General features: G+C 34.8%; 1 protein-coding gene and 1 pseudogene across 2 annotated transcripts; one reads left to right on the forward strand and one right to left on the reverse strand.

Annotated features, from left to right (window-relative positions):
* The first annotated feature begins 8,414 nt into the window (after positions 1–8,414).
* Positions 8,415–10,150, forward strand: LOC120163779 (annotated as a pseudogene).
* Positions 10,151–10,612: 462 nt separating this feature from the next.
* Positions 10,613–14,122, reverse strand: LOC120163764 (two-component response regulator ORR24-like). 2 transcript variants are annotated; one of them, XM_039173602.1, is made up of 6 exons: positions 13,779–14,116; positions 13,313–13,465; positions 12,679–13,071; positions 12,505–12,581; positions 11,169–12,416; positions 10,613–10,754 (listed from the first exon to the last, which is right to left on the reverse strand). In XM_039173602.1, exons 1-6 carry the CDS (start codon positions 13,909–13,911, stop codon positions 10,677–10,679), a joined length of 2,082 nt encoding a protein of 693 aa, XP_039029533.1. In that variant the 5' UTR covers positions 13,912–14,116; the 3' UTR covers positions 10,613–10,676. The 2 variants fall into 2 exon arrangements, with proteins under 2 accessions (XP_039029533.1, XP_039029535.1); XM_039173604.1 differs by lacking the exon at positions 10,613–10,754 and adding an exon at positions 10,899–10,940 and having other exon boundaries at positions 11,163–12,416; positions 13,779–14,122.
* Positions 14,123–24,837: the final 10,715 nt, after the last annotated feature.

Raw genomic sequence — 24,837 nt, forward strand, 5'->3', positions numbered from 1 at the left:
TCTTGATTTCCTCTTCTTCACGTGGGCTCTAACAGCAAGGTAAGTCAGATTTTTATTGTTGATTCCTTGAATTTCCAAGTGAGTTTTGACTCTTTGAGTGTTAAATAAGCTTAAGGAAAGCTTATATGGGATTTAAACAATAAGATGAGTAAATTAAGAAAGGATTTGTAAAATGAGTTTTAAGATGAATTTTTGATACGGGGTCGTTTTTAGAGTTTGAATAAGATTTTTGACTTGTCAAGAGTTTAATTAAGAAGCTGGAGGTAATATAAATGAATTTAGAACACATGGAAAAATTGGTGAAATTCTTTGATTCAAGAATTATGATTAGTTATGAGAAATGGTGAAGTGTTATAGTGTTATTAGAAGGTTTAAATATGTATAGATCAGTTCTAAGGCATAAGAAGGGCTTAACAAGCAAAATTTGGGGGCAAAGTGTTAAATTTTCGAGTTGAAAATGGTCATTATGGGCTTAGTGTATCGGTACCCTTAGGAGAGGTATCGATACCTCATGAGTTGAACATGCATATTTGTATGAGTGTGTATCGGTACACTGAGGAGTGTATCGATACCCTCAAAACATTGAATGCCATTTGTGTATCGATACACTGAGGAGTGTATCGATACCCTCAAAACATCGAATGCCATTTGTGTATCGGTACACTGAGGAGTGTATCGATACCCTCAAAACATCGAATGCTATTTGTGTATCGATACACTAGGGAGTGTATCGATACCCTTAAGTATGAAATAAAATATAAGGTTCTTATATATCAAGTTATTATGATTCGATATAATTGAGATGAGATTGATATTAATTCTATATTGTTTGTGTAGTGACTAACACAAGTGAATTTCCAGTTAGCTTGGTAATTCGAATATCGATATTCATTAAATTTGTATTCGTATAGATATCGATCTAAAGCAAAGTTCGGATAGGTCGTCAGAGTAAGATTCACAAGAAAGAACAAGAGATTGATAGTGTTCATTGAGATCGGGTGAGTACATGATATTAAGTGTACGTTATATTATGGAATTAAGACTTGTGATGAGTCTAATCCCGATATTATGTGATATGAGTACTGAAGCATAAACATGCAGTGATAGGGTGCTAGATGTATTGTATATGAGTAATTGTATATGTCTAATTGTTGAATGCATCTTTATATGTGAACTATATAAATGCATGTATGTGTGATAATAGGTTATGTGATCAAAGAGATAAGATATATGATAAAATATATGTGAAAGTGATATGATTCATGTGAGTTTCTATTAGAATGTTACATGATATACTATGTATGTTAAATGAGTGATGTGAACATATATTATGAAATAAGAATCATGACTATGAGCTATGTGAAAAAGAATACAAGTAAAGGTGAAAAGCTATGTGATACGTGAATGTTAATTACATGGAAATATGCAACGTGAAAGTAAACTACATGTCTATGTGAATATGTGAAAGGATATAACAGATAATGCCCATGTCATGTGTTATGAGAGCTATAGGTATAGTTGGCATGCCAAGAGTCGAGGGTTCTACGTGGTCCTACGGAACATATGTGTTCTACGTGGTCTTTCGGGACATAGTGGTCCTACGGGACAAATTTCCTACGCGCCCCTAGTAGGATTTATACGAGCTGTGGTGATAGCATTGTGCACAACCTCTATGTACTCACATACCTTCAGTTCTCAAAAGTATACATGGGCTTTAAAGATAATAAATATGTGTTATGATAATATATGTGTTCTTTGTGAAATGATATTTGTGCTATATGACATGTATAAATGATAAGCTCAAAATCATATGATAATAGCAATGAGGATAATGCTAACAAGTGCATATGTTTATTTGTAATAGGAGATGGTATGTGATTATGTATGATATGACATAAGTATTTATTCATGTATTATTTTATTTTGGAGTTATATTATATGTTTAGGTCAAATATATGCTTATATGATAGAATTGAAGGCAATGAAATAAGTAATGGTAAACAAGTTAATGATTGGTTCAATAGGTATATAAGTATGATGTGTATTACATAAGATATTCATGCATTTGTTAGTTTACTTTATGTATTTATATATCTCACTAAGTCTATGACTTAGTGTGTAAGTGTTTTACACGTAGGTGTGGATAAGTTAGAAGATCAAGCTTCGGATCAGTAGAGCAGCATATCTACACTCAAAGATCAGATCAGAAATATTTTGTAAAGTATGTCTTGTTATATAATTTAGTATGTTCACATGTAACTAAGTCATTAAATATGTACACTCTGATGGAGTCTGTTAAGGTTTTGAATATGTTTATGTAAATGAATAACTTTATAGTATAGAAGTTTTAAATTTTCTATGGTTTTTATAAAAGTACATATTTTGACTAGTCAATGTGACACCTCGGATTCGTATCCGGGTCGGATACTAGTTGGGGGTGTTACATTTAATGATATCAGAGCTAAGGTTTAGTCGATTCTATGCTTAAAATGAAGTTAAAAGTATTTTGAAAAAGTATGCATGCCAATATAAAGTGAAAGTTTCTGATCTGATAGAGTAATGAGTATACTATCTTCTAATAAAGTTATATGGTTGTGTAATATATGTATGATCGTGAGAGTCCTTGTAGTGAAAGGAGAAGTAATAGACCTGAGGGTAGTAGTAATTCACCTGTCCTGGCAAGATATAGTGAAGAGCGAACACCTCCAGTAGAACCAGTAAGAGACCAAGGGTTATTTTTCGGGATGTTAAACGCTATTTTGTCGCGTTTTCAACCCTCTGCGCCCTCAGATCCTCGAATGAATATAGCTAAGGAATTGAAAGGTTTAGGAGCACCTGAGTTTAAGGGTGAAGCTGAGGAAGATTCGATTGCTGCGGATCTTTGGTTGAACGATGTCAAGATTATATTGGATCGGCTCCACTGTTATGATGTGGAGAGATTAGATGGAATAGTTTCGCTATTACGGGGTCAAGCTAGAATATGGTGGACAAATGTCACCATGAGATTAAGAAGTATTCAAGTGACCTGGTTATTTTTCTTGGAAGAATTCAAGCGTATGTACATTGGGGACCAAAATATTAGACAGATGAAACAATAATTTTTGAATTTGAAGCAAGGGAAATATACAGTATATTAATATGAATGTGAGTTTAATAAGTTAAGTCATTTTGTTGCTGAACTTATTCGGACTGAGAATGATGTGTGTGACTGGTTTGTGGAGGGTTTGTGCCCTAGGGTAAGAGAGTTGTTGATAGCCTTGAATTTGTCATCGTTTCAATAAGTGGTTAATCGAGCTAAAGCTCTAAAGAGAGAGAGCTCAGAATGAAAGATTTAAAGAACAGAAAGTTCAGAAGTCCAAGATAATGGGTGCTTCGTCGAGTTCCTCGCCATTAAATAAAAATAGAGAATGGGATTCTCCAACTCAGGATATATTGGAATCAGATGCATTTACTGATAGAAGATCAAATCTCAGTCAAGTCAGGCAATATTTATATTGTGGAAAGAATCATACAGGGGTATGCAGAGTAATTTCAGGAGCCTGTTTTATATGCGGAGATATTAGACATTTTATTTGAGATTGTCCACTTATGATTGAGGAGACGATACAAAGAGAAAGATTTATTATGGTATCTCAAAGAAATAGAGGTAGAGGTCATATAATAAATCGATCAGAGTTATTCACTCAACATGAGATGCAACCAACTGCACAAGTTTATAATTTAAGAATCGATGAAGATGTTGAGGATCCAGAGATTCTTCCAGGTAAATTTCAATATTATGGTAAAGTAGTGGTTTTAATAGATTTGGGAATCAACATAGTATTTGGTAAGTGACAATTAGTAGGACAATTGAAAGATTTGATTTAAAGTAATAAGTAATGAATTGTTAGAGATAAATAGGATATTGTTTCTAAGTGAATAGGTTGTGTTGAGTTTGTATATATATGAGTAAAAGCAATATGTATGGAGTAATGTATATGAGTATAAGGTTAAATAGTAAGGGTAAGCTAAGAATTGTTGAGTATTGTAAAGGATTGCTTCATCTAGTGGTGAAGTGAAAATTCGAGGATAAATTTTCTTTAAAGGATGAGAGATTTGTAACATCCCTAAATGTGGGTCAGTGACTAAAATAAGAATTTTTGAGATTTTGGGGATCAATTTTAGAAAATTTATAAGTTCAATGATTTAAATAGGAATATTTTAGTATTGGATTAAATTGTAATTATGGAATGAGTAAAGGGCATTATGGTAATTTTAGCTTAAAAGATATTTTCCCCTTAAATAAGAAGGAAACACGTGGGGGAGGGGAAGAGTTATCTGGAACTCTCTTCTTCTTCTTGCTTTTCTCTTCTTTACGTGGGCTCTAGCAACAAGGTAAGTTGGATTTTTATTGTTGATTCCTTGAATTTCCAAGTGAGTTTTTATTCTTTGAGTGTTAAATAAACTTAAGGAAATCTTATATGGGATTTAAACAATAAGATGAGTGAATTAAGAAAGGATTTGTAAAATGAGTTTTAAGATGAATTTTTGATATGCAGTGGTTTTAGAGTTTGGATAAGATTTTTGACTTGTCAAGAGTTTAATTAAGAAGTTAGAGGTAATAGAAATGAATTTAGAACACATGGAAAAATTGGTGAAATTCTTTGATTCAAGAATTATGATTAGTTATGAGAAATGGTGAAGTGTTATAGTGTTATTAGAAGGTTTAAATATATATAGATCAGTTCTAAGGCATAAGAATGGCTTAACAATTAAAATTTGGGGGCAAAGTGTTAAATTTTTGGGTTGAAAATGGCCATTCTGGGCCTAGTGTATCGATACCCTTAGGAGAGGTATCGATACGTTATGAGTTGAACATGTGTATTTGTATGAGTGTGTATCGGTACACTGAGGAGTGTATCGATACCCTCAAAACATCGAATGCCATTTGTGTATCGATACACTGAGGAGTGTATCGATACCCTCAAAACATCGAATGCTATTTATGTATCGATACACTAGGGAGTGTATCGATACCCTCAAAACATCAAATGCTATTTGTGTATTGATACACTAGGGAGTGTATCGATACCCTTAAGTATGAAATAAAATATAGGGTTCTTGTATATCAAGATATTATGATTCGATATAATTGAGATGAGATTGATATTAATTCTAGATTGTTTGTGTAGTGACTAACGTAAGTGAATTTCCAGTTAGCTTGGTAATTCGAATATCGACATTCATTAAATTTTGTATTCGTATAGATATCGATCTAAAGCAAAGTTCGGATAGGTCGTCAGAGTAAGATTCACAAGAAAGAACAAGAGATTGATAGTGTTCATTGAGACTAGGGGAGTATATGATATTAAGTGTACGTTATATTATGGAATTAAGACTTACGATGAGTCTAATCCCGATATTATGTGATATGAGTACTGAAGCATAAACATGTAGTGATAGGGTGCTAGATGTATTGTATATGAGTAAATGTATATGTCTAATTGTTGAATGAATCTTTATATGTGAACTATGTAAATGCATGTATGTGTGATAATAGGTTATGTGATCATAACAGATATGATATATGATAAAATATATGTGAAAGTGATATGATTCATGTGCGTTTCTATTAGAATGTTACATGATATGCTATGTATGTTAAATGAGTGATGTGAACATATGTTATGAAATAAGAATCATGACTATGAGCTATGTGAAAAAGAATACAAGTAAAGGTGAAAAGCTATATGATACGTGAATGTGAATTACATGGAAATATGCTATGTGAAAGTAAACTACGTGTCTATGTGAAGATGTGAAATGATATAACAGATAATGCCTATGTCATGTGTTATGAGAGCTATAGGTATAGTTGGCATGCCAAGAGTTGAGGGTTATACGTGGTCCTACGAGACATATGTGTTCTACGTGGTCCTTCGGGACATAGTGGTCATACGGGATAATTTTTTATGCACCCCTAGTGGGATTTATACGAGTTTTGGTGACAACATTGTGCACAACCTCTATATACTCACATACTTTCAGTTCCCAAAAGTATACATGGGCTTTAAAGATAATAAATATGTGTTATGATAATATATGTGTTCTTTGTGAAATGGTATTTGTGCTATATGACATGTATAAATGATAAGCTCAGAGTCATATGATAATAGGAATAAGGATAATGATAACAAGTGTATATGTTTATTTGTAATAGGAGATGATATGTGATTATGTATGATATGACATTAGTATTTATTCATGTATTGTTGTGTTTTGGAGTTATATTATATATTTAGGTCAAATATATGCTTAGGTCAAATATATGCTCATATGATAGAATTGAAGATAAGGAAATAAGTAATGGTAAACAGGTTAATGATTGGTTCAATAGGTATGTAAGTATGATGTATATTACATAAGATGATCATGTATTTGTTAGTTTACTTTATGTATTTATATGTCTCACTAAGTCTATGACTTAGTGTGTAAGTGTTTTACACGTAGGTGTAGATAACTCAGAAGATCAAGCTTCGGATCAGTAGAGCAGCATATCTCCACTCAAAGATCGTATCAAAAATATTTTGTAAAGTATGTATTGTTATGTAATTTAGTATGTTGACATGTAACTAAGTCATTAAATATGTATGCTCTGATGGAGTCTGTTAAGGTTTTGAATATGTTTATATAAACGAATAACTTTATAGTATAGAAGTTTTAAATTTTCTATGGTTTTTTTTTATAAAAGTACATGTTTTGACTAGTCAATGTGACACATCGAATTCGTATCTAGGTCGGATACGGGTTGGGGGTGTTACAAACATGGTCAAATAGAATAACATATTATGTTGTCACATCTTAAAATTATATCTATAGAATTTTACAAGTTTCTCATTGTAGCTCAAGACCACCACCTATAATCATAATTTCGTTTAACACGTGGAATTAGAATTAATAATAATTCTAACAATAAAACGAAAATAAATTCTAGTTTATTTTACCAACAAAATTTAGTTAGAAACTAAATCAATAACAAAATCGTTACTTTCAAACGATTTCTATTATAAATAATAATCAAATAATTAAAATCCAAATTGATTTCAAATATTAAAAATAAAAAATTTAATAAACAAAAAATTAATTCTCGTTTATATTTTATTTTGTTATTGGACAATCAAAGTTCTGAAACAAAATCAGTAACCAAAGTTGATTTCACAACAATTCTGTTAAACCTATTTGTCCTTCTTGAGATTTTAGCTAACCTATTAAGACGATATGATAAATCACAAAACAAATTTATTTGCTATCTTGATTTTTTCAAATTTTTTTAATATCTCAGGTTAAGAAAGGTAAAAGAATAAGATAAAAATCACTCTTAAGGTTGTTAGAAAAATTAATTTAATATGATAATAATATAGAAAAGTAATAATGATAATAATATTAAAATATAATTAACAAATCAAAGAGATAAAAAGAATGATATAAGAGTATATCTTAAGATTATTATGCAAAATAACAATCAGAGATGAAATCGAACTTGAGAAAATAAAACAAAATAAGTTAAACTTCTTAAAGACAAGATAAAAAATATATAAATAAAAATACTCATTTTTATTTGATTGATTAATTGATAGGAAATAATTGAGACCTTTCGCCACACAGTTTCCTTGAGACAGATTTTTCAATCACTCCTTTGGTGCTCGAGTTCGTTTGTCGTTTGTCTCTCAGGCTACAACAACTAGATGATAAGTTACAATAGCAACTGTAGAGATCACAAATTGTCATTGCCTTTGCCAATCACTGGAAAACTAACGGAAAAAAAACTTTTTTGCTTTTGAACTTGTGAGATTTAAACTTTTCTGATTTTTTTAACATATACGTTTAGCCTAATAGATTAACACAATATTTATAGGAAATTTTCAAGAGAGATACACTCAAATAAGATATCTTTTAATATTCAAATCAAAATAGATAATAATATATTTTAATTTAAAATATTCAAAAGATATATATACATTTTACTATTAAAACTTAAAAAAATATTATTTTAATTTAAAATATTAGAAATGATATAATTATATTTAATATTTAAAATTAAATAGATAATAAATACCCTTTAATTTGACACATCAAAGAATAATTATCTTTCTGATATTTAAATTAAAAATATCTTTTAATTTATATAATATTAAAAAAATATAAATTTAATTTATGCAATTCTTTTCCGATATATTCTACATCCTGAATTAATTGCAGGTCAGTAAGTGGTGCGGGCTTTGACATGAACAGGGAATGGTAAATTGACTGCGAGGTTTACTTTTCTACACCCAAACATTTGGACATTAAAACTAAAACATACTACGAATGTTACCTTAAACAGAGAGAAAATGGGTTGTCATATTGCTACTAATGAACTGATGTTCTAACTGTAACGGGATTTCGCCACCGCGGATGGAAGAAATCTACAGCTTCATTTCAGAACAAGGACAGCCGCCTCACCTATTCACTGGAGGGAAGGTTGAGGGTGAGCAAGGAGCCGCTATCCATGTCGATGTGATCTCAGGGACTGCGGTTCAAACCGGAACGGAATCATCACTCAAACTCGATGTTGTGGTCCTTGAAGGTGACTTCAACGAAGAAGCCGATGAAGATTGGACCAAACAACAGTTTGAGAGCTATCAAGCTAAAGCTTCTGAGTGGTGAACTACAAGAGGAGGAGTTGGAACTCTAGGAAATCTGACTTTTACTCACAATTCAAGGCTTGGTTTGCAAGATATTCGCGTTCGTGAAGCTAAAACCGAGGGGTTTTCTGTTAAAGATCATAGGGGAGAACGTTAGTTTCCAACTACAAATAACCTTACACTGCTCTTGAATTTGGCTTGAATCCTTCTGCAGTTGTTTTCATACTTTGGCTTGCATTATTGTTTACTTGCAGTGTACAAGAAACATTATCCACCAGCATTGCATGATCAAGTGTGGAGATCGGGCAGAATTGCATAAGAAGTTGTTTAAAGCTCAAATCGTAACAGTCGAAGATTTTCTTCGACTTCTTGTTCGGGATTCAAAGAAGTTGAGAAATGCAAGCGACTCTGTTTTCCACTCTCGACAGTCTTCGTATAGCCTCATTTTTACCTCTACATTCTTTGATTTCCTGATATACATCCTGGTAAGTGGAATGTCAAATAGAATGTGGGAGAACACTGTGGAGCATGCTAAGACCTGTGTCTTGGGAGGAAAACATTATGTCTACTACACTGATCAAACACACAGCCCTGGTGTTGTTTTCGGTCACATTTACAAACTCAGAGGGCTCATGCTGATGACCTTTGGAATCGCTTCACCACAATCAAAAGGTTAGATTTCTTTCCCTTTGCAATCTCTGCAGAAACGAGAAAACTGAAAAACAAACTGCCCCTGCAAGAATATGACTAGTTGACAAGAAATTTTGCCTACAGCTTTTTGTTGATTCCTTGGTGAAGAGAGCATATGAGAATTCAAGGTCCTCAATAACCTTGCAAGTACAAAAGGGAGCAAACCCGTCGACAGCATTGGTAAATGAGAACAACCACAACTGCTTAGAAGAGTAGGCATCAGCAGCATATTACCGCAGAGCCAAGCCCATGGTGCCAGGATAATAATACCCACCTAGCAGTCCAGTTGATTGAATTTCCCTTTGGAAGCTCTGATCAGAATGCAGTAATGACAATGAATAATCAAGAAAGCATTGTTCCCTAGTGCCGCCATAAATTACATACCAATTGGAGGAAACCTGACAGCAGCGGGGTGGGGTTGGGGGAGGGGGGGGGGTCCGGTTTTGCAGGAGATTAGTCTCAGCTGAGAAACGGGCATGGAATTGAAGATTTCTTTGCCGAGGAAATCCGGCTTAGGAGTACGGAAATGTTAGCAACCGATGACATGCAAAGACTGCTGAAGACTTTTGGTGTAGGTGATGGTATGTGAGCTGGTTTGGTCATTCAAACTAGTCTCCTTTTACATACACCATCCCTTATGATCATCAAATGGACCACCCTTATCCGTATTCTCATGAACGCAGCAAAGGATCGGGTAAAGTGGTTGTTGGGTGGCTTAAGTTGAAAGCTGCTTTAAGGTGGGGAATATTTATAAGAGAGCTGCTGAAAGAAGGGCTCAACTTGTTGAGCTTGATTGACTGACCTGATGCTTAGAAAAAGTTATTTTAACATCATTATCATTTAGCTGGTTCACAAAGGATTGGTGCTTCAGCCTTCATTGGCAACATTGTTGAATGAGAAGTCGGGATTTCTGTATATGATATTTGATTCTCTTTGCTGCAGACATGTAATATTGTCATATGCTTTTTTAACACTTAATAATAGGTTGGTTCGTTTTATTCTTACCATAAGGGAATGTAGCTTTGCTTTTTTAACGACTCTGGTTATCCAAGAAAAATATATATGAATGTTTCTTAAGGAACTTGATGGATCCCCTAAAATAATTATGACGAAAGTTTCTTAAGCCGAGAAAAACTGTAAATTTTCTAGAGCTACCATTTCATCAATGTGTAAAGGACATGAAGAAAGTTGATGCTTACATCAATTTCAAGCAGAAAGTGATAGAACGAAGAATAAACCACATAATGATAAGATTCCTCATACAGAGGATATATATTTATGCCTTTTGCACCGTCTTTTATCCGAGAATCAGCATCGACCATCTCATATGCAAGATCCAAGGGAGTATGCAGCGTCACATCCGAATCCCCCATCCATCAACACGGTCTCATTATTTTGCTCCTGCATCAAAGGATACAGCCATTTTAAAGAATTTACAAAGGAAATTCACATACAGAGGCTAAAACTGTAAACCAGGCTCAATCAGAGAACTATTATAGACGAAACATATTCTTACGGCTAACAAGAATGCCATTCCTAGTTCTTTTTGGAGAAATATAATAATTTTCACAATTCTTGATCATACATAGATTCCACAGTTTAGCACTAACTGCAATATTCAAGTGGTGAAGCAAAATATAAGCACGGAGAAGAAAATACGCCGATGTATCTTTATCTAATTTATGCCTAACTGAATGAGCCATCTATTTTTCAGACTGTGCTAAAAGAATTTCATGTTTCAACACAGACGTGAACAAGGCAAACAAAGCATAAAAAATGTAACCAACAAAGGCAAATGAAGTTCTATTGTCTTACCAGTTTGATCATGGAACACATTATATCCTCCAAGGATTCATAGTTATTTCGACTGAAGCCATCTTGTGGCTTTGACTGCTCGAAGAGGAAGTCTTCATTGGACCTCAATTCTGTGTCAAAAGGTGATTTCTCACTCTTGGGATGCTGAACCACAAATGGAGAACCTCCACTTAATCGGCTGAACAAAGAAACATCAATCATTTTACTGCCAACAACATTGTTTTGGTCCATCATAGACCCGGTTGCAGAAACCGAGTCTACCCAGCACAATGAATTATTTAAATTTCCATCGTGATTGTGTCTCGAATCTCCCCATTGTTTATTTGGAGTGTGATCTATATTTGGGACGACTACATTATTTAGACCAGAATGGCAGAGCATATCTGCCCTAGAGTCCTCCAATCGTGCTGAACTTGCCATGGAAGAAGAAAGATCAATAGGGCTTATACTTGGGTGAGAGATTGTCCAATAGTTATTTTCTTGCAAATTATTTCTCGGTAACTGCTCATTACCGAAACCTTCATTTGATCGTAAGTTGGATGACTGAACAGTGCCCTGCCAGTTCCCACTGCATCTACCATGATCAAGACAATTAGGAAAACCACGAACACTCATGTCAATAGATTCCTGATTCAGTGATGCCACACCAAGCGATGGTTGATTTCCAAATGCATCACTATGTTGCAACTGTTGTGTGCTTGCATGTGACAACAAAGGTTTACCTGAGGTAGTTGACAGAGAATTGTTTGAGCTACCATTTGTCAGTGTAGCATCTGAGAAGCTAGCAGCAACACCGAAAATATTTGGATCGTTGACACGATTGTTTTCTCCAAAGTGATTAGTGGACTCGGTCTGAGACAGTTGGTTGAGCTCTATTGAAGTCGGGATCCATGGAAACAAAGATCCATTTTGATTCTGGTTTGCAGATAACACGACAGGCTGAATCTTTCCAAGACCATTGATGGAACTATTTAAGGTTTGAGAATGTCCTGGTTGAATCAAACCGGAAGAAATCCCATGTAGGCTTAAAGTAGACGAGGAGTTCAGTCTACCAAACATTCCACCAGATTGATATGATGATAAAGAAGCACTCGAAAGCCTTCCAGGTCCAGTCAATGTGCGAAAATCTCCAAAGCCATCCAGTGAACCCATACGCAAGTAAGAGGGATCTTTACTGCCTAATACAGCAACCATGTTTGCTTGCTGTGTGGCAACACTGCTGAGTCTTCTCAGGTAAAGCCTATATTTCTGCAAAACAACATAAAAGGTAACTTAAAGAGGCAATATATAGGAAATCAAAATGCAGAAGTAAAGGATACAAAGGAAAGGAGATTACCTGTAGATGGCTCGCGACATTTTCCCTCGTGATCCCTTCAACATTCATGAGGTCAAGGATTTTCTTTGGAACAGCCTCTGCATGTGAATAAAGAGAAAATTTAAAACCGAAGCCAGAGATGCAGTTGTGCAATGCCAGAACATTATACACTAATCTCAACAACAGAAAACTCACTGTCAAGACCCAAGTGGTTGACAGCAGCAACAAACTTCCTGTGCAAATCTACGGACCAAACAACTCGGGGCTTCTTCTGATTTGAGGGGTCCTCATTTTCATGCCAATTATCTTCACCCTCTTCTTCTTCATCTTCACCTTGGTCCTTTCGCTTCTTATAGCCTTTTTGGTCTGAACAATACGCCGATGTTTGACCAACTTCTCCTGTTCCTCCTCGAGCCTTATCTTGATTTGGGGCCGTGATTTGATCCTTAGAGTCAGGTTTCTTTCTTCTAACCACATGTTGCCATATGTTTTTAAGCTCCTCAATTCGAACGGGCTTCAATAAATAGTCACAAGCACCATGCGTAATCCCTTTCATTACAAGCTTGGTATCGCTATGTGCTGACAACACTGATATTCGTTAAGAGAAAGAAATTATGTCAAAATCATTCCGAAACAACTCGAACCTATTTCTCGAATTTACCAACCCTTTTAAGTTAATTGATAATCACAGACAAAAAAGAAATGAGAAAGTTCATTCATTCCACAGAAAAAAAATCAAAAGAAAAAGAAAAAGGGTTAGAAGACAACAAAAACAAATGAATATCATCGATTCGATGCATTAATTGAGAAAAAAAGGATTAATGCTTACTTATTACAGGCAGGTCCATTTCAAGCCCCACAAGCTCAAGAAGCTTAAAACCATCCATATCTGGCATATTAACATCACTAATAACCAAATCATATCTGTTTTTGTTTTCCCTCAGCATTTTTAGGGCCTTAATCGCCTGATTGGTTGTTGTAACTGCAGAAAAGAAACCCCCATAAAGGAAATGTTAAAAAGTACTTGAATCCAACAATTATAAAGATCCAAAAACAAATAGACACTGTAAATCCTGATAAAACAGTGAAGTGTGGGCATGCCATGGAGATTTATCTAAAGTTTTGAGAAAATGATGAACAAAACTTTGAATTGAAGATTGAGAACTACCTAACAAAAAAATTAAACAGATAACTTATCAGATGAACTTAGGAGCAACTTTCAAGTTTCAAAACAAAGCCTTTCGCAGTAACAAGAAAACTTTCACTAGAAATTCTAAAGAAAACGAACAACTAACCTTCGTATTGGCATCTACGAAGCAGATTTTCCAAAACTTTGAGGCAAATAGGGTCATCATCGACTGCTAAAACACGCATGCCAACAGGAAACCTGTCACCATTGGAACCACCCATGTTCTCCTCCATGGTCATTTATAAGACAAGCAAACCCAGAAGAGAAACCAGGGCAAAAACAGAGATCGCAAAGCCAAAGTTGCAATCTTTTTCAAGTTTAACCCGTTTTTAAGGCTTAAAAAGAAAACCCAAATTGTCAAAACCAGTTTAGAAAAGGAGCACGATAGTACAAAGACAAAGCAAGTCACAGAGAAATAGAAGGTGAGAGCCTGAAACTGTGAGAAGAAGAGGGCTTTGCGAGTAAAAGATGTACGGAGAGGGACAATGATATATACAAAACAGAGTTAACCCCTTCTTTTCTGTGTATTTATTTTAGTGTTTGTCTTCAGTGTGCTTGTCTTGTCAAACCATCTTTCCATTTTATTTTACTAGTTTTCCTTTCTTCCGCAAATACGCCACGTTTTAATATATTATTGTTGCGTATATTTTTTAATTGAAATAAATTCTACACATTTATTTAATATAAATAAATTATTTTTTGTCATATTTGAAATAAACTTTTTCTGTTTTCATATTTAAAATATTTTATAGGATTAGATTTATCAAATGACGGTTATTTATTATTGCTGGCGTGGGATTGTGGCTTGAGGGAGGTTGTCGTTGAGCTGGACAGCAGAGACGCTTGGAGGATGCTTCAGAGAGGAGCAGCCATGGAAAGGACATCATTGTTGGTTCCGCATCTGCTGGAATGTTTGGCGCGCAGCTGGAGTGTGCAGTTGGTTCACGTCGTCCGCGAAGGCAATAAAGCGACGGATTACATGACGAAGCTCGTGTGGGAGTGGCAACTTGGCTTAAAGATTTTCGAGTCTCCGTCGGGTGAGGTCCGGCCTATCATCCAGGAAGAAAACCGGTTTGAGGACTAGATGTGTGTTTAGATCTCTTCATTAAAAAAAAATGACGGTTATTTAATTATATTATTATTTTAAATTATCAAACCAATTATTTTTTTTATAGAAATTCATTAGTTTTATTAAAAATATAAAATATCTAGAATTATAATGAAAATTTACGAACATAACCGTAAACGTAAACTAAATTATAATTAGAATATTTTTCTATAACCATTAATACAAAAACTAGCCACTTATATCACTCAATGGCCTTAAAAGGAAAAGGTTAAAAAAATACAATCAATGCTTTTAAAAAATAAAGATACAAACAAATCTTTGCATCGACAAACGGACCATAAAAGGGGATGAAACTACTGAAAGACCACCTATAAATCGTAAATCATAGTCCATCAATATGAAAAAACTATACACCAGCGCAAAACGCGTATCCAAATCAATCCGAGCTGTTGGTAATGCTCAATCCCACATTGAGTGGGAAATACATTGGGATTGAGTATTTAAGGTTTATATTGTTCGTCTAGCTCAGTTGGTAGAGCACAAGACTCTTAACCTTGTGGTCGTGGGATCGAGTCCCACTGAGGGTAATTCATAACGGAGGTCTTCTACGGAAGCTACTCTCAACATGGCGTTGGGGGCAACCTACTACCCTACTTCCCCCTTACCTCATTACATATGGAAATAGGGTCAGTTAATTTTTTATTTAAGGTTTATATTCTCCACTCCATTGTTGAGTGATAGAGAACAAGGGGAACTTCTTACGCGCCGTCGTCGCTATCCATTCGTCTCGACTCGGCTCCTGGTCGTGGCTCGTAGTAATACATGTCTTCAACACGTCCGCGCGGATTCTATCTTTTTAGAGAAAATTTGTAGGGAATTTTTATCTGAAATATTTGATATTTATAGGCTCAAATGGTCTGTTTGAATTTTAAATTTGCATAGAGAACAACTATTTTATTAGCTGTATTGATTTCTGAAATTAAAATTTAAACAGTCAATTTTTGAAATTCAAGTCTGTAAAACATTGAATGAACCTAGACAATATTCATGTTGTGTTCATGATGTTTTATTGAGCTGTTACATGTTTAATGCAAGAGTTACAAAGCTTTAATGTATGAGTTACAAATTGTTGTATTTATATCCACGAACCTGGAAAGAATTGATGCCAGGTTCATTTATTTGTATAACAGCTTCCGACAATGAATTAATGCAGAAATAAAATCATATTTTATATATGATCTACGTTAGACAAAAATATCCCTATATGTAGCCTATAAATAGAGAGTTCATTTTCACTCTCAACTAACTAATTCACTCTCAAACAATTCTCTCAAAAGCTTTCACAGTACTAGCGATATAGGGAGCAATACCACCGGCAGTCCACTCCGATTTCGGGTGTATGAAATTTGGAGCGACCATGTTAATCATGGGGGACGATCCGCCTATTGGAGCAATTACACACATCGGGGCGAATTTGTTTCTAAGGTAGTGGTTCCACCACGACATGGTTAAGGGTTTTAAAATTTTCCTTTAAATTTATTATTCTCAATCAGTGTTAACGGTGTGATTTTGCAGTCCATATTTCGACCAATTTAGAAACGAACTCCTCTCGATATACTGCAAAATGTCGGCACCACTTAGCAAGTTGATTCCAGATTTATCAAAGCTCGATGCAATTGATGGAAATAATTATCGAAGGTGGTCCCAGAACATTATTATATTTTTTGAGTAGCTTGATCTTGATTACGTGCTACTCAAGCCTCCACTAACCACGTCGATGATCCCGACTGGCGTTGATGTCGCAACTAACGAAGATAACATGTTGCCCGATATAGCCGTCATTATCATTGGAAAATACAAGAAAGACACTAAATCGGTTCGGGGCCATCTCCTAAGTCACATGTCAAACAAACTATTCGACATATTTCTTAAGGAGCGAAGCGCGAAGGTGATTTGGGATATGCTCGAGAAGAAGTATGGGTAGATGATTCAAGCATCAAGAAGTATGTCATCAGAGAGTGGCTCAAATTTCATATGACAGACGCCAAACCAATAAAGATCAAGTCCATAATTATGGGAACCTCATCTCCGATATTCTGGTAGAAGTGATGCATATGTGCGAGGTACTCCAAGCAAATGTTCTAATCGAGAAACTCCCCAAGTTGTGGTCTGACTACCGTAAAACGCTCAAACACAAGAAGAGGGATATTTCGCTTTAGGAATTGGTAGGCATATGAAGATTAAGGAGGCCAACCATTTGAAAGATAAGGTGATGAACAATTTTAGTCAAATGTCTTTTAAGTCTACCTTGGTTGAATCTAGTGGTGCCTTAGGGTGTAAGTTCAAAAAGACTGGAAAAAAGGGGTTCAGAACAAAAAGATGAAACCATAAAAAATACCGACTTTAAGAAGGCAACTAAGACCAAATCTGACAGAATGACCCTGAAGTGTTATGTCTACGGTTAAGGCGGTCACAAGGCGTACCAATGTCAACACCGTTCAGACCGCCAGAACGAGAATAAACTACATATGAACATGGCAGAGGACAATCCTGGAGATGCCATAGCCGTGGTGGTTCTCGAAGTACATCTAGTGGACAACATTTCTGAATGGGTCGTGGACACTGGCACATCCTAACATTTCTACGCAAGAAATAAGTTCTTCACTGAGTTCGAGGATGGGAATGACGGTGAACGTGTGTACATGGGGAACTCTAGCAGCTTTGAAGTGCTAGGCAAAGGCAAGGTTTTACTCAAGTTGACAAATGAATATGGATCAAATTTCTTAAAAAAGGTGTGTGAGAAGCATGCCATAATTCATGAAACTTCCGCTCTTTATTTTCCTCAATAGAACGATATAGCCGAAAGAAAAAATAGAACTTTAAAAGAGATGATGAACTCATTGTTGATAAGTTATGGGTTGTCTGACAATATGTGGAGGAAGCCATTCTATTGACAAATCACATTTTGAACTAACTACCTCATAAGAAATTAGATTCACCCCATATGAAATGTGGAAAGGATATACACTAAATTTGTAATACCTTAAAGTGTGGGGGTGTCTGACTAAAGTAGGATTGCCAGAATTCAAGAAGCCCACCATTGGACTTAAGACCGTTGATGATGTGCTTATGGAGTATGCGACAAACAATGATGCATATAGATTCATGTTCCTATATGACATTCTATTTATGAGTCAAGAGATGTTGCTTTATTCGAAAATTCTTTTCCTTTAAAGAAACCTAAACTGAATGAAAAAACATATATAGAAAACATTCTATCCACTTCTTCTAGTGTACCTGCTAGGTCTACTTAAGAAATTGAATTCGACCTAGAAGAAGCGAAAGAAAAAGAGCTGAAACCTCTTTTGGACCATATTTCATAACTTCCTTTATTTATTAGATAAATACTTTACACACATTATCTGATTCGATAGCTCGAATCTTTCTAGTAGACGATGATTCGAAGACTTACGAGGATGCTATGAGGTCGATCGACACTAGTTTCTAGAAAGATACGATTAAGGATGAACTATATTCAATAACATCTAATCATAATTTAGAATTGGTGGACTTGCCTAGAGGATTCAATCCGATCAGCAACAAGTGAGTCTTCCGGAAGAAACTTAGACCAAATGGTTCGATCCAGCGGTACACAGTAAGAGTAGTCGTAAAAGGGTTCACTCAAAAGTTTGGTTTAGACTTCTTTAATACTTACTCTCTTGTAACAAAAATCTTAAAGATCCGTGCATTGTTTGCACTAGCCTCTATTCACAAATTGCAAGTACATCAAATGGATGTAATGTCTACTTTCTTAAACGGATATATAGACGAGGAGATCTATATGGAGCAACCGCCAGGTTTTGAGACATCTGGTATGGAAGGTAAAGTGTGCAAGCTCAAAAAGTCTTTTTATGGCCTTAAGCAAGCTCCCAAACAATGGTATGAGAAATTTCATAGAACTATCTTTAGTTTTGGTTTGTTGTGAATGGTTCAGACGCATGCGTGTATTCGAGGATGTTTTTTGCTGATTGTGTCATCATAAGTTTGTGTGTTGATGATATGCTGCTTTTCTGTACGAACTTGAGTCTATTAACAAAACAAACAGTTTTTTATCCACTAAGTTTGATATGACTGATCTGGGAGAAGTTGATGTGATCTTGGGAGTCAAAGTCACCAAACTGAAAAGGAATTTTCTTTAAATAAAATGCACTACATTGAGAAAGTATTAAAGAAGTTTGATAGCTTTGATGTCGTCCCTGTTCGAACACCTTATGACTCTAGCGTACATCTCTTCAAGAATAAATGGAGTAGTGTTTCCTAAATCGAATATGATAAGATAATAAGGAGTTTATGTTCTTAATGAACTAAACTCGACCTGATATTGCCTACACTGTAAGAAAACTTAGTAGATATACCCATAATCCGAGTGGTGAGCACATGTTTTCTCTCAAACGCTTACTCAAGTACCTTAAGGGTACGATGGATTGGAGACTTGAGTTTGTTGGTTATCCTGTCGTGTTAGAAGGATATCGTGACGTCAATTGGGTTTTGATAATTTTGAGGTAAGCTCTATGAGTGGGTATATTTTTACTTTGGGAGGAGCAATAATCTCTTGAAAATCTGCAAAGCATACATACATTGCTTACTCTACTATGGAGTCAGAGTTTAATGCTCTTGACTTAGCTGAACAGGAAACTGAGTGGCTCAGAAATTTGTTAGCAAAGATTCCTTTGTGGGGAAGACCGATACCTCTAGGCTCCTTGTTGTGTGATTCACAAGCTGCGATAAGTGTGACCAAGAATCAAGCTTATAATGGTAAGAAAAGACACATTCACATAAGACATGAATCGGTTAAACACTTAATAGGGAATATAGTACTCATTTTAGAGTATATGAAGTCAAAAAGGAACCTAGCAGACCCGTTTACCAAAGGGTTAAGTCGGAAGCTGGTCCTAGATTAATCGAGGGGATGGGTTTAAAGCCATTGGTTAAGGAATTCATGGTGGATACCCAACTTAGTTATCTAAGTTCAATGTGATCAAACAAATCCACGGGAAGACTCATAGTGTACATTAATCAATCCATCCCTATGACGAACAATGCACATGCCCAAGATGAGCTTAATTACTCTTAATAAATTCATAGCCCATACTTTGGGTGGTTTTAGTGAGAAAGACTTGATGAATTTACTGATTTTGGCTTAATATATATTCTTAATAAGTTCATAACCCAGAATTGAGTGGGTATTCCTAATTGAGAAAGACAAGTTGAACTTACAACTAGAAAAAATGAGTTTTATAAAGAAACTCTTAGTGAATTCAAATCCAAAGTTTGGATGGTCCTAGTGAAGGATACATTGAATTCACCGACTAAAGATGTTGAATATTTATTCTTAATGACTACTTTTCCCAGAGTTTGGGTGGTCACTTATAGTGAACTTGAAGAAAGTCACCATACTATTTGTGAGGCTGAGCTATTGTATAAGCTCTTAATTATTTCATAGCCTGATTTTGGGTGGTTTATGCCGAGATAAACTAGATGAAATAACCTATGTAAGTGAGAATGTTAGCCACATTCTCTGAAAAACGATGGGCCATTTTTCTAGTACACTTACTAGAATCCTGAGGTAAGATGGCCAAATATACTTGTGTGTATATATATATATATATATATATATATATATATATATATATCTTACACATCAAGGACTCATGTGGATGAACGAGTTAGTTGTGTGTTATAAGTTTACCCCATCTTAGAAAGTTCAATACTATTTTCACTTATCTAAAAGAAGGATCACTCATTATCACTATGTACTTGTTCAAGATATTTTCACTAGTGATTAAGCAACTAATGTCCCTATTGCTTTTCTAGAAATATATTTGAGTTTTAGAAGAATTCTTTCGCATTAGTTGGGGAATGTTGATAATACTTAATCCCACATTGAGTGAGAAGTAAATTGGGATCGGGTATTTAAGGTATACAATCTACACTCCCTTGTTGAGTGATAGAGAACAAGGGATGCTTCTCGCACGTCGCTGCCACCATTTTTCCGGCTTTGCTCAGCTCGTGTTTGTTTTCGTGGTTGTGGTCGATGTCGTGCTTGTAGCAATACTTTTCATCGACACGTCTGCTCGGATACTATCTTTTTAGAGAAAATTTGTAAGGATTTTTTCTCTGAAAGATCAAATGGAAAAATGTGAAAGAATGCCAGTTTTTGAAATTCAAGTCCGTAAAACGTTGGATGAACCTAGACAATATTTAGGCTTTGTGAGCTGTTACAAGTTTAATGCAAGAGTTACAAAGTTTTATTGCATGAGTTACAAACTGTTGGATTTATATCCACGAACTTGGACAGAATTGAGGTTGGTTTATTCGTTTGTATAACAACTTCAGACAATGAAATAATGTAGAAATAAAATTAGATTTTATATCTGATCTACGTTAGACGAAAAAACCCCCTGCATGCAACTTATAAATAGAGAGTTCATTTTCACTCTCAACTAACCAATTCACTCTTAAACAATTCTCTCAAAAGCTCTCACAACTGCTAAGAGATTTCCGGCGATCTAAGGAGTAATACCACTGGCAACCCACTCTGATTCCGGGTGTACAAAATTTGGAGCGACCGTGTTAACCTCGGTGGATGATCCGCCTATTGGAGCGATTACACACACCAGAGCGAATTTGTTTCTAAGGTAGTGATTTCACCACGACACAATTAAGGGTTTCAAAATTTTCCTTTAAATTTATTATTCCATGTCAGTGTTAACGTGTAATTGTGCAGTCCATATTTCAAACACGAGCGTCCAAAGCAGGAAAGATCAATATGATAACAAATAAGTGACATCTTGATCAGTCGTGGTAATGTCAAATCCAACCTTGAGAAAAAATATAAACAAAAATAACGACCAAAAGACTGAAAACTATCAAAAGACAGAGAAAAGCTTGCCACAAATGCAAAGATAAACATGTCATAAAGGAAGAGATAAACATGTCACAAAGACATAATTATTCTTATTAAAAAACTAAAAAAACAAAAAGAAAAGATAACCAGCGGTCGACAACCAGTATAAAAAAACTGTCGCTGTCGGCTAAATAAAATCAAAGAAGGAAAAATTGATTTGATCTATAGAAATTGACACAAGCTGTAAAGAAAAAAAAAGAGGAGAAGAGAGGGGAAGGAAAATAGTTGTTTTTGGTAAATCTAGGCGAATACAAGGTAGTATCTGGTCAAATATGATTAGTCATTTGATATTGAACACTCATATCTTTAACATTTACGGTGCTCAAATTTGAAACTTCAAAAAAATAATATGTCTCTTGGCAACTGAAATCACTTCATTCGTTGTCTGATATAAATGACTGTCCCTTTTTCCCATATATATGGGGTAAGGGGGAGGTAAGATAGTAGGCTACCCCCAACACCAGGTCTGATATAAGTTACACTATTAAGCATGCGTTAATATCTTGGTTTATCATGTTCAGTTATTTACGTAATTCATTCTTTAAAAAACATTTCATAAGTTACAATTTTAATTGCTGAAATCTAAAACCATTTAATTTGTATAAATCTTATTTTTTTATTTAAAGATTTCAAGTCACGTGTGTGTTTTACTGTTAATTGTTCTTCATTTCATTATTGGCTAATCATGACCGCATTCATCAGTTTAATTAGCCCTTAATCAATAATAAAGGATGAAATGAATTTTATTATTTTATTTACATAACCACGACTACTGGAGTATTTAACTTTTAATTATACATAAAATAAGAGTACGATACATGCCATTATAAATAGAGGCATGATTTTATTTTAGGTGAATGCATTCATAAAGTGAGGACAAATTTATAAATTTTTTTAATATAAAAGCAAATTATCATAAAAAATATAAAAATATTTAAATTATATAAGAATTTAAAATTTTTAAAGACAACCATCTTCTAAACTTCTCGGTCCATCCCTATTTATGGTGTCTCAAAACATTGAAAATAAATCTCTTTTATAAGTTGGCTTTCCAAGTTTGCTTCTTATTTGTTCAGTTTTTATCATGTTTAATTTTTCTTCAAAATTTCAATATTAAACAATTAACCAAATAGTAAAGAACTTGTCAAACAACATGACTGAAAGGCCAATTTTCTTTGCAAGTGTGGCCAAATAATATAAGAGAAAAACCCAGATCTCATATGATGTGAGGGCTGGGCAACATTTAAAAGTACAATTTCAACACGTGCTTTCATGTTTATTTTATTTCCCACATTTTTATGTTTATTTTATTTCCCACATTTTTATGTTTATTTTTTAAAAAAGAAATTGAAATCCTTTTCCATGACATGTTTAAAACTAGTTGACTTTGAGGTTTTATTTTAATACATAATGTCTAAATTAATTAAAATTTTAAATTAGAGGATTAATTTATATATTTAATTAGTTTAATCAAATGTTCAATCACTCTTGCAGACGTCATGCTTAAATTCGAAACCTCTAAAACTAACAATTATTATATTAACCACTGATATCTCTTACTTCGCATATAAATTTATATGTTTACATATGATTAAAATTTCGTACATAAGTTAAAAGTTAAATAAAATAACAAACACAAATTTCAAGATTAACCCCGGATTTTATAGTGACAAATTTATTCAATTAAAATTCATGGTGACCAAGTTCCAAATCTCTGCGATAAAGGATACAGACGAAGAGAGCAAATGGGGAATAAATATAACGATTGCTTAGAGAAATCAAATACAAATTTTCTTTTATTTTTTATTGTGTTGTTAATTTAGCAACTATATTCCGCTTCAAAAAAAAAAGATTGTTATTGTTGGGATCTGGAAATATTTATTGATTTCTTTTATGAAATGTAAAAGAATTGTCTTTTTTATTTTCTTATGAATCTACACAAAAAAGCATGAAAGAACTTAAAATTCCACCCCTTTACCCGACACCAAATTCTCCATGCCTTGTAAACTGCCTTCATTATTTTAGGCTGGTCCTTGCGATTGTGGCATGATTTGTTCAAACATCTTCGTCCCCAACTGCTTTACTTGAAACTTGTTTGTACCTCTAAAAAATATTTCTTAGAAGCTGTGGATTATTTTACTAAACTAATTGGCTCTGTTGATCCTGGGGTTGGTGCTTGTGGTACTAACATGCTAAAAGACCTGCTCGGGTTTTCCTTGCTTGCTGGAGAGGGGAACTTGATGGGTTAGAGAGGTGAATGCTAAGGAAATGAGTGATACTATTTTCTTCCAGGGGATGACAAGGCCCCTGGCCCTAATGGATTTACCTCTCTTTTCTTCAAAGCGTAGTGGTATGTTATTGGGACTTGGGAGAGATTTTACTGAATCTGTGAAGTATTTTTTTTTCACTTCCTCTACACTCCTGCCTGCGTTTAACGTCGATGCTCTGGTGTTGGTGCCCAAAACGCTTAATGCTAGTATGATGATGAAGGACTTCCGTGAAATTTGTTGTTGCTCTACAAGGGGTCCCTTGACTCGGTTATTGGTGTACATTGTGTTTTAGAAGACTTATATTTGCTCTCTGCCCGGAGAATGAATGCCTCCAAGAGCGAAGTCTTTGTTTTTGGGCTTGTAGTTGATCAGTTGGACGGTATTAGTTGTTTATCGGGATTTAAAATTGGTACTCTACCTGTTCGTTACCTTGGGGTACCTCTGGTTACAAGGAAACTGAAAAAGACTGCTCTCCCCTTACTGACGAAATTAAGAACAAGCTCGGTTGCTTGGCTAATAAACACATTAGTTATGCGGGCAGATTTAGTTGATTCAGTCTGTGTTGTTCAGTATTTCCAACTATTGGTGTAGGCAACTTATTTTCCCACAAGCTGTCATAAAGAGGATTGACCAACTTTGCACTCATTATTTTTGGAAAGGGGAGGACACGGCTGTCGTTGGGGCTATCATCAGCTGAAAGCAAGTTTGCTCTCAAGTTTAAGGGTGGTCTTGGTTTAAAAGACACCAAATGTTGACATGTATACTCCTGCTCATTCGAAAAATACTGGCAGGGGAGGGGTTCCTTTGGATTGCATGGATTAATGCTTATATCATAAAAGAAATGGCCTTTTGGAGTGTT

Source organism: Hibiscus syriacus, unplaced genomic scaffold (assembly GCF_006381635.1).
Source record: "Hibiscus syriacus cultivar Baekdansim isolate YM2019G1 unplaced genomic scaffold, ASM638163v2 tig00111495_pilon, whole genome shotgun sequence".
Lineage (NCBI taxonomy): Eukaryota > Viridiplantae > Streptophyta > Magnoliopsida > Malvales > Malvaceae > Hibiscus > Hibiscus syriacus.